This window comes from Podarcis muralis, chromosome 2 (assembly GCF_964188315.1).
Source record: "Podarcis muralis chromosome 2, rPodMur119.hap1.1, whole genome shotgun sequence".
Lineage (NCBI taxonomy): Eukaryota > Metazoa > Chordata > Lepidosauria > Squamata > Lacertidae > Podarcis > Podarcis muralis.
Window position 1 is genome coordinate 52,820,071 of NC_135656.1, and position 11,418 is coordinate 52,831,488.

The window sequence follows — 11,418 nt, forward strand, 5'->3', positions numbered from 1 at the left end:
TCTCACACCATTTCAAGGAGGATAGAAATCAGTCCAATCTGAATTCAAGTTTCCACGGGCACCAAACAAATAAACATTTCAATGGGATATGTTCCAATCTGACGCCATCAGTTAAATGTCTCAATAGTTGTTGCAGCAAGAGGTTACAAAGGCAAAAAAGGAGGAAAGAGATTGTTGTTCTTATTAAAAACACAATGACAAATAAAACACAATGATTTATCTAATAAACGTAATGTAAATTGCTTTATTTGACCTTATGTTCACAAAATAATTTTTATTATATGTATGAAAGCAGCTTACAGGCAATAAGAATTATGAAAACATTCACAATACTTAAATAACACAGACCTGATTCAGGGTGTATATTTTCATTAGGCTTCTACTTGATCTCTCCCAGTCCTCTTTTGCGTACTACACTTCGGGATGAATGCTATAATAAGGAGTATGTTTCTGCAAAAGTCTGGGTTTTGCTAACATTCTTACCCTTCCCCTCTCAAAAGGAACCCCCCAGATTATTCTCTTGGAATGTGTTTGTATGTCAATGCTGGTGTCTGTTGGTGGGATTGGCATCATCATTGTTTTTAGTTTATATCTTCAAGGGAATGTCACAGGAATTTTGGTTTCTACGTAGGTAGTCAAAAAGAAATATTGGGGAACTTGTGGGTTAGTGGGGGATTTTGCTTCTCCATTCACTGTGTCGGCATCCAGAATAGGAATGAGGCACTATTTTCTACATGAGGGAAGCCAACCAAGACAGCTAAAATTTATATCGCAGTATCTCACTTCCGACAATCTGAATGGGTACAGTAGCAAATCGTGCAGCTTCAGATGACATCAATATTTATTTATCTCTTCATTTTTTATTACCAGTTTCATAAGAGCAAAGGAAACCTCAACAGGCCAGACCAGGGTGAGGGTGGGATGTTTCCCATGGTGGCCAAACAGATGCTTCCAAGAAGTCCATGTGCAAGGCCCAAGGGCAAGAGCCCTCCCTCGTGGTTCTTCAACAGCATCTGGTATTTATTTAGAGGTATACTGCCTCGGAAAATGGAGGCTCTAGCTGACATGGATAATAGCTATTGATAGATCTATTCTCCATTTCACTGGTTACATGGGAGGGGGAGTTCTCCGCCCCGCCCCCCAAGAAACAATAGTCAAAATCTGACATTAAAAAAAAAGTCCGAGAGGGGTGGTTTATCTTACAAAATGACAAATACCCACGGTTGGTTAACTAAGATGGTTTTCTTCTTAGCTCAATTCATCTTATAAGTTGTATTCATATATAAGGTGGACTATATACAGTTTCACATGCTGACGTTCAAGCAAAGTCAACATAACAGGAAATTCCAAAATAAATTTATGGCAATTTGTTTCATTTCTTATAAGGGCACAACTTTTGTATCTTGCCATTCAGTCAACTCTGGTCCTATATTTTTGGTACAGAAAGCCCCACAAGAACACTGCATCATCACCATCACACAACTTTGTCGATTCTTCAGCTTCTCCTGTGTTTCGAACAACTACGTGTTACATAGTTATCCAGGCAAAGCTCACTCCCAAAATTGTTCCTTTGTTTTTTTTATAAAGTGCTGACTAGTAAACTTGTCAAAAATGCAGTGAATGAGACCCCAGAAATATCCCGTTATTTAGACATATATAAAATAAGATAAATAAAGCTAGATTTCTTAACATATGAAAAAATAGCCATTTAAATAATAAATAAATAAAGCCAGTATTGACACATTGTCTTCCTACTATTAAAAATATTCCACTCTTGTTATAAGGCTCTATTGATGTTCAGAAATCATTTAGAAAGGCCTCCACCTAACCTGGCAAAAGTCACCAAACTTTACTTGCAACCTATGAACACTCAAATACAACTATGCAAGTCAAACAGGAACCCCATACTTAGCTTAATACATTTTGTTCATAAATAAAATTCATTAGCCTCCCCCCAGTTCTGTTTCTGCAAACATTTAACAAGCTGATTTTCCATTTCCTTCGCAGCTGTGCAGTATCTACAATTTAGATCTGTTTCAAATTCAGGATGAACAACATAGAACAATCTCTAAATACAATGTTATGCAAGTTGGAATTCTTTGTTTTAAATTGGATGCTTCTGTCAAACAGCAGCTAACTGAGCTCTGGGCTTTTGTGTGATGGCTTTAAACTCTCGCGATAGCACACTTTCTTACAAAAGAAAAAGAGAGAGAAACACCTTACAAATCTTCCTTCTGCATTTTGATGGGCTGCTAGCTCTTTCACACCTCAGGTTTTATGCTGACCATTTTGTGTGATGGGGTTGATCTTTTCCAAAGAAACGTCAGCTTCAAAATCCAAGATACCTGATAGGGCTGGAGAAATTTTCTCCAACGTTTTAGACAGTTCCCCCTCCTCTTCCTTTTTTGCCACGTCGTCTTCTTCTGGGCATATAACAGCATGGGGGATCAGATAGACTAAATTGCATTCTTTGGGGCTGGACCCTCTGGGCTCAAGCTGACTGGAAAAGGCTATGCCCCCATTGTTGTTAATACTAACCGTCTCTATCGCATTGATGGAAGCGGGACAGAGTCTGTAGCATCCCAAGAGAGTAGAGAATGCCTTGCGGAAGTCTGCGTTGAAGGCATAGATGATTGGGTTCAGCGAAGAGTTGGCCCATCCGAACCAAACAAAGACGTCAAAAGTGGCAGAACTAATACAAAATGGTTCTGCTCCCTTGGATTGTATGGTGGGCTCACAGAAGGGCACCATGCAGTTCAGTATGAAAAAGGGTAACCAGCAGCACACAAACACCCCCATGATCACCGACAAAGTCTTCAAGACTTTAGTTTCTCTCTTGAAGGACATTTTGAAGGAACTTTCCGGCTGCTGGCAATCCATGCTGCTTCCATTGCCGGCGGGGGTTTGGCAGTTTTTAGCGTGCACGGCTGCTCTTTCCAAGGCGGAAATGCGCCTGATTTGCTTCTGAGCAATCCTGTATATCCTCGTATAGGTGACTATCATGATGGCCACTGGGATGTAGAAGCTGATGAGGGAGGAAGAGATGGCGTACATCCTGTTTAAGCTGGAGTCGCAGTTGTCCATAGCTACCCCTTGGAAAGTGGAGTTCAGGTCTAAGAAGCTGGTGGTTTTAGCCTTGTGCCAGTTCAGCTGCACAGGGATGAAGGAGATCAGCACAGACAAAGTCCATGCCACACTGATCATAATGAAGGCTGCCCTTGGGGTCATTTTCCTCTCATACCTAAATGGGCTGGAGATGGCCCAATATCTGTCCACACTGATGACACACAGGTTTAAGATGGAGGCTGTGGAACACATGATATCAAATGCCACCCAAATATTACAGAAGGACCCAAAAGGCCAGAATCCAGCTATCTCCGCCACGGCTTTCCAAGGCATGACCAAGACGGCTACTAACAAGTCTGAGACTGCCAGAGAGATCACAAAGAAGTTGGTCACCTTGGACCTCAGGTGGCGGAACCTGATGACCGCAGCACAGACCAGTGTGTTCCCTAGGAGCGTGGAAAGAATCAGCAAGGAAAGGAAGCAGCCGGTGAGGATCCGAAAGCAGGAATCCCTTTTCACAAGCATCCCTTCCCCGTCCATAGTGGTGTTGTTCCAAATCATGTTTCCTCCCAAGGCAAGATCATATCATGGGGGCTTGCGATGACATCAGCTCATGTCCTTGCAGAGCTTGCAAAAGAGACATCAGGTGTCCATTAATTACTCACCACCAGGCAGACCCCCACTAAGGATTGTGCTAAAGTCTCTTCGCTCTCGGGAGGGATCCCATCATCCTTAGGAATCTCATTAAGAAACATCAGGCATTCTGTGGCAAGTATCTGAAACTGACTGTCACAGTCATGGTTTTCCCCCTCCAGTAATCCTTCCTGAATTTCAGCCTAAAATGGAATACTCTTAAGCAGAACAGGCCAGTACAAAAATCCTCAGAGTCCTGTACAAATAAACTCAGCATCCCAGGGGCACAATCACTCTCCAGCCTACGTGGATTCTCCCTTAAATAGGCTATTGATTCAGTTTGTCCAGTGTCCATTTAACTAGCCCTTCAGCTCTATTGAAGCAGAACACATTAGGTGCTTTTGTTTCCGATTTAATTTTCCATCCCTTCCATTGGCGGGACATTTTTATATACATACTCTTTCAGACTTTGTCCCTTTCTGCTACCAAAATTTAAAATGTCAGTTCTGTCTTTACAAGTAGATTCAGAAATCAGCTCCTCATACTGTTCCACATTGTTTTTAAGATTCACAGTCCTAGAGGCAAAGAAAATAAATTTACATTTTAAGACATTCAGTACCTAAGAGATCACAATTTATTTGTCTTTTTAAAAAAATAAAAAAGTAGAAATTTTCCAAGTCCTACCTTTTTGACTGTTGATGCTCTAGTGTTGTCCAGGGAAGAACATTTTCCTTTCTACTTTATTGAGAATTTGAATTGCATAGCAAAGCAAAAAAGACAACAATCGCAGCTGCCGGGCTGCATTGCATCAGGTATAATCTTCTGACGTTATGTAGGGTAGGCAGGTATGTGGACCTGCAGGTGTGCATTTTATTATTATTATTAGCAAAATCCACCAGCCCTAACTTTCGAGGTCTCTCCTTCTAAATTAGTCTTCTGAGGATGTGGACAAGCTCCTTCCTTTTCAGCGCTCCCTTGCGATTCATGTGTAAACTCTGTGCATCAAGTCAGTCCCTGTTTGGGTGCTCATCACCCAAGTCACGTTTTGTACATCCCGTCGAAGTGGCCCATCAGGATGAAATCATCCCAAGCAAAGGCACAATATTTCCAATTATCTGGCAAAGATCTGGGAAAAGTTCAGCTTGTCTTGTAGCCGTCATTGGAGGAAGGGAGGGAGGGAAGGAAGGAGTAGGGGAAAAGACCTGAGTGCAGATCCCTTTGGCCCTTGATGTAGTTTCCCAGCCACCGACTCTTATGTGCAATTGGAGTTTGTTAAGAAGCTGAGGTCCTTCACTGTTGGGTGACTTTCTCTTGTTTCTCTGAGGAGCATCCACCTTCTCCCTACAGCTCAAGATTGTGGCATCCCAGAGATCAGATCATAGCCAGTCCCTCTCCCTTAAAAACACATCCAGGAACAGCAGCTTCCTCAGGGTCGTCTGTTCTCCACCTCCGGGTTTACATCTCTGATCCCAGGTGCTCTTTCTTCAGCATGCTGAGCCAGGGACCCTGACGGCACACGATCCTTCCTGCCCAGGGTGGCAAGCAGCAACATTGCCATGCAAGAAAAGATCTGTATATTCGAGCTTTCTTTCCTAAATCACAGAGGAGGGAAAGCCAAGCATGAGGCAGAGAAACTGACAAGTAGGAGCCCCTCAGATTGCCTGCCCTTAAAATTAAAGCAGCCTCCCCTGTAGAGAGGATGGAGGAAAACACAAAACTCCTTCCCCATACTCTCCAGGCAGCCACAACAGGAAGCACCGGGAGATTAATTACCCAAATATTCAGATTTTGAGCATGCTCTATTAATTTAAACTCTCCAATACTACCTTGCTCTCAGGAGCACTATCTCACAATCATCCCAAAAGTCAAGGAGTGCTGATTTATCCTGACAGTAAACGGACATAGGTGACAAATTAAATTATTTTGGAATAGTCCATGAAAGTGCACACCAAGCGAGCCCCTGAGACCTAAGACTCGGGAGATGCCTGATTAGCAATGCCATTTGGCATACATATACACTTTTATATGTGACTGTGCACAGCCACACATGTCTATGAATATTGAAAGATAATCTAAAACATACCGAGCACAAAAGAATGTAGGCATTTCAATTCTCCTAAGTCACCCTCTGTATTTAAAACCAGAGCGCTATAGAAATAACAAGCAGACACCACAAATGAACTCTGCCGCCTTGCCACGAACCCCAGCTCCCACGAACGAAAACACACACATAATCCAAGCTGACACCAAGATCTGAAACTCATCTTTGCCCTCTGGCATGGACCTACCAACATAGAGAAGTCATTTATACCACCGTGTCGTGGCTGTTGCAGAGTGTAGTGGCTGTTGCTCCCAGCTGAAAGATCAACGCTCACCTCATCTTTTTCCTGCTGGTTTATTTCTGGTCCTCCTTTCTCTCTCCCCCCACCCCCCACTATACATCACCACTTTCTCTTTGCAGTTCACTGTGTTCACGAACTTCCCATGTCACAGACTTCTGCGTGGGCCTGGCTCCCTCTTATGGCAGAAAAGAGAAGCACTTCCCCATATTAACAGATGCCATTATTTGTTTTGTGTCCCTTATGTGTGGCTGTGTAATTGTGCAAGGAGGGGGTGTTAAGAGTCACGGGGAACACAACCCTTGTCCCTAGTATATATAGTACATACAAATCCTAAAGCAGACCTGCAGCTAAATAGAAAATGTGTCTTTCTAAGCATAACTTCAGGCCTAATCATTCATTGCTTCAAAACGTTGAGGGGTTTTTTTTCTTTCCAAACACTCCAGCATGAAGAAAGAACCTTTTTGCCCTTTTGTTTAATCTGCAAAGCTCTAAAGAAAGCGATGGATATGAAGAGTCTGACAACATAATGAAAGGCTTTTCAAACGTTGAGATTTTGTGAAAGCAAGATTTGTGATCAGCTCATTAGGATAATCTGTTTCCATTATTTGAAAGAAAACCTTGACACCCCACTGTGGTCAAGGTAGTTCAGAGAAATGTGATTGAAGAGTTTCCTAAAAGCTGAAATGGCAGTACACTCACTCTGATACAAGCGCGTGGATTGCACATCCTGATGTGCTTTTCTTGGAGGGAGTTGTTGCGTATTTAAATCACACTGCTTTAGGACTTCCGGATCTGTCGTGGGCAATGGCACATGGCAGAGATTGCTCGCACTGAGTGACCCGCTTGCTGTGAGGAGATAGGAAAGTAGCGAGGGCAACACATCTTCTCTAAAAAAAGTCCAAAGGTTTTTAGTTCGGGTTCTGGAGTGTCCAGCGGTGTCGGTAGATGTTCTCACGGAGTTCCTGAAGCTCCAGCAAGAGCTGTGGGAGGCTCCGAGATTGAGCACAGACACATGGCATGACCGAGACCCTACAGCAAGAAGCCTTGAGATCCGTCATTAAAGCGGCAACCTCTCTAAAAGAAAAGGATTTGGGACCAATCTGGATACGGTAAAAGGACTTAAAATCTAGAGATTTTTCTACCACGAACATTGTCTGACCACAACTCTATAATAGTGGAATTAAGAACAGGGAAGTTTCCCAATGAGATGGAGACTAAATGAAAATTTATTAAATGGTCAAGAAATATTAGGGAAAGGGGCAAAAAAATTAAAGGATTACTTTGAAATTAAGGTATACCAAGAGGCAGATTTAAAGGTGGTTTGGGAGACGAGTAAAGCGGTAATGCGGGGTTTCTTTATACAACAAAGAGTGTACCAAAGAAAGATAAGAGAGATAAAAAAGAAGAAATTTTACAAGAAATAAAAAGAAAAGACAAAGAATTAATAATTTCCCCATGAAAAGAGATAGTGAAACAGGACATTAATATATTGCAAACACAATATTCAATTATAATAAAACAGGAAACAGAATGGAAAATTAAATATTTAAAACAGAAACAATTTGAACAGGCTAATAAGCCAGGGAAACTACTAGTATGGCAAATAAAGAAAGGGGGGAAATGTATTAATAATAATTAATTAATTATGAATATTAATTAATACTAATTAATAATTTAAAGGAAATTATGAATATGACCTGAAATACAGGGGAGCTGCCAGAATCCTAGAAGCGTCCTTATATAACTTTGATCCCTACGCAAGATAGCGATCCAGAGCTGGTTAAAAACTATTGACCTATATCTTTGTTGAATAATGATTATAAACTTTTTGTAGTTATATTAACCAACAGGTTGTAAGATGTATTAAAAGGTAATCCATCAAGATCAGGCCAGATTCTTGCCAGGAAGACAAATGAAAGATAATATCAGAAATAAAATTGATGTAGTAGAATATTTAGCAGTGAGAAATGAAAAATAAGCAGCATTAATGTTTTTAGATGCAGAAAAAGCATTTGATAATGTCTCCTGGGATTTTATATGTTTAAAGTTTTGGACTATATGAGCTGTGGAGACACTTTTATAAAAGGAGTTAAAGCAATATATATATAGAATCACAGCAAAATCGATAGTAAATAACATACTGACTATTGTAAGATTACTGAAGGTACTAGACAAGGTTGTCTACTGTCACCTTTATTGTTTATATTAGCTTTAGAAGTTTTAGTGCAAAGAATAAGATGTAATCAATAAATTAAAGGGGAAAGGGTGGGACAGAGACAATACAAATTAAAAGCATTTGCAGATGACGTGGTCATATCTGTAGAAGAACCAATAGAGTCGATTCTGAAAGCATTAGAAGAGATTTTAAAAATGGAGAAATAGCAAGGCTTAAAATTAATAAAGATAAAACCAAGCTCCTGGTAAAGAACATGAATGATGAAAGTAAAAATAAATTACAAAATATATCAGGTCTAAAGATCAAAAAGAAGGTTAAGTATTTAGGTGCATGGTTAACAGCAAAGAAAATAAATCTATATAAAGATGTTTTTTTAAAATACCTGGGAAAATATCAAAAGAAATTTGCAAATATGGGGTAGAATTAAACATTTGTTGCTGGGTAGAGTGTCGGCTATAAAGATGAATATATTACCAAGAATGTTAATTTTGTTTCAATCAATACTGCCAATTGGCAAGACAGATTGCTTCAGCAAATGGCAAAAAGATATTTCTAACTATATCTGGCAAGGGGGGAAAAACAAGAATAAAATATAAAATACTGATAGACACGAAAGAGAGAGGAGGTTTCTCCCTGCCAGATATGAGATTATATTATGAAGCATCTTGTCTGTGCTGGTTGAAGGAACGGTTGCTGATGTAGAATCTGCATTGTTTAGATTTAGAAGCTCACAATAATATTTTTGGTAGGCATGCTTCTTTGTGGTATGAAAAGGTGAAAGTACATGAAGGTTTTACAAACCATATAATTGTGAAAAAATGGTATAGCATATGGGATAAATATAAAAAATTACTGGAAACTAAAATACCACTTTAGCTTTCACCTTTGGAAGCCATAGTAATGAAAAAGAAAAATATGGTGGAAAGTTGGGCAACTTTTAGAAATTTACTAAGAGAGAAAGGTGGAGAATTTAAATTAAAAGAGTTTAAGGATTTACCAGGAATGTTAACAACATGGTTACAATATCATCATTTGAAGGAAACATTTTAAAAGGATATGAAGCGGGGGATTGAGGAACAACTATCACAATTAGAGAGAGACCTGTTAAATTCTAATGTTAAAGTGATGTCTAAAATGTACAAAATGTTATTAGAATGGGAGACAAAGGATGAACAAATGAAATCTTCAGGGCAATAGATAACATGGGAACGATTATTGAATACAGATATAAAATTTACAGCGTGTTATGGTTTAAAAGAAAATTATATGAAAATGCTATATAGATGGTACCTAACACAATGTATAAATCAAAGTCGAATAAGTGTTGGAAATGTAAAGAGAAAGAAGGCACCTTTTTCACATGTGGTGGTCTTGTAATAAGGTTAAAGCTTACTGGGAAATGATATATATAATATATATAATGAACTGAAAAAGATGTTTAAGATAGCATTCGTAAAAAACAACCCAGAAGCTTTTCTCTTGGCAATTATAGGATTAGAACTACCCAAACAGTATAGAAATTTATTCATGTATGTGACTACAACTGCAAGAATGTTATTTGCCCAAAAGTGGAAGGAAGAAGAGGAGAATGGTTGCAGAAACTAATGGAGTACGCAGAAATGGCGAAACTTACCAGAAGAGTAAGAAATCAAGATAACAAACTTTTTAGAAAGGAATGGAATGCAATTTGTAGGAAAGGATGGAAATAAATGTAAGGAACCGCAGAAAGAGGTGGAAGGAAGTTGATTGAAATTGAAAATGTTAAAACTTGGTTAGATAATTGTTGGAACGCATATAAATGAAAATTATAAATCTTTTTAAATAAATAAATAAATCACACTGCTTTAGTTCCCAACTTTCTTTCTGTGAAGGATTCCTATCATGAAATGTCCTCCTCTACCTTCCTGATCATCCTGCACCCTCTGAAAAAAAACTGCTTCTGGAGGTTGAAATACCTATGGGAATAATGTTAATTATGGTACAGGAACTGCAGGTTGAAGGAGGAATTAGCAGAATTGCACTTTCTTTTGTAAACAAAGGAACAGCTTGGGTCCCAAGCTATTTATTAATAATAATAATTCTGATCTACAAAAGCATCTTTCAGGTTTCTTGAATGTTCCAAAATAAGAAACTTCATTTCCTTTCTTCCTTGCAATGCAAATTATTTATAACCCTGATGTATACATTATTAAAGGCCAGTAAAATAGTTATTTAGGCGACAATTCTATGCTTACTTACTTGGAATAATGTCTCATTGAGCTCAGTGGGACTTATTTCTGAATAAACCTGTGCAAGTTTTGCAATGTTAAAAATAAATCTCCTATATTGGCATAACAAACTGTTCTCCGGTAAAGCTTGTAAATGAAGACTTAAGAAATCTAAGGCAGGGCGTTGGAGGGAGGGTTAACTGTCATGAAAGAACAAATACACTCACTGAGCTGTCAGGCAGAATCAAAGGTTAATTTCCTAGGGTTTAGCATTTGTAGAGCTGCTTTTATGCCACCTATAATTTTTCTTAATGTCAGTTACGACAGATAATGCTTAGCTAACCTTGAGCAGCTAACAGTAATGCACGTTACAGTCTGTTGGGGTTTCTTTCCCAAACACACACACACACCAAGGAGAGGGGGAGGGGGAATTGTACCACTGCAAGGTTCCCTTCCCACGGCTTATTATTATCCCGTCCTCTAAACATTATTCATTTCATCCTTGAGGGAAAAGATGTGGAGCAAGGAGGTGAGAAAACATAATTATTTGCCACCAGGAGAGCCTTTATGTGCTACTTAGTGGGATTTGTTAAAACACACACACACACACACACACACACACACACACAAATAGCTTATATTAATACTCAACCATTTTGCCGTATCTGTTTAAACAGCTTCCATTGTTTTTTTAGAACAGCCTTCCTCAACCTTGTGCCCTCCAGATGTTTTTGATTACAGCTCTCATCTTCTCTGCCTATGGGCCATGCTGGCTGGGACTGATGGGAGTTGTAGTTCAACATCTGGAGGGCACCCAGTTGAAAAACTCTGTTCTACAATAAAGGCAACAGCAATCAATCTGTGAAGCATTGATTTGATTAAAGAGGGTGCTTGAATAAAAATGGTAACATGTTCCTACTAGTATAATGTTTAAGGTAAAAGGATAGATGAAACAGGCTGAAGAGCCCACCAATAACAAGTGGTCAGTTTGGAA

At 39.4% G+C, this 11,418-nt stretch overlaps 1 protein-coding gene across 1 annotated transcript; it reads right to left on the reverse strand.

Moving 5' to 3' along the window:
• Positions 1-224: 224 nt before the first annotated feature.
• Positions 225-6,118, reverse strand: DRD1 (dopamine receptor D1). The gene is made up of 3 exons (XM_028717872.2): positions 5,988-6,118; positions 4,384-5,291; positions 225-4,274 (listed from the first exon to the last, which is right to left on the reverse strand). The coding sequence occupies exon 3, from the start codon at positions 3,625-3,627 to the stop codon at positions 2,269-2,271; it is 1,359 nt and encodes a 452-aa protein (XP_028573705.2). The 5' UTR covers positions 3,628-4,274; positions 4,384-5,291; positions 5,988-6,118; the 3' UTR covers positions 225-2,268.
• Between the last annotated feature and the right edge of the window lie 5,300 nt (positions 6,119-11,418).

Bases quoted from the DNA above. Each gene is read 5' to 3' on its own strand.
- DRD1 (XM_028717872.2), bottom strand. From the start codon at position 3,627: ATGATTTGGAACAACACCACTATGGACGGGGAAGGGATGCTTGTGAAA.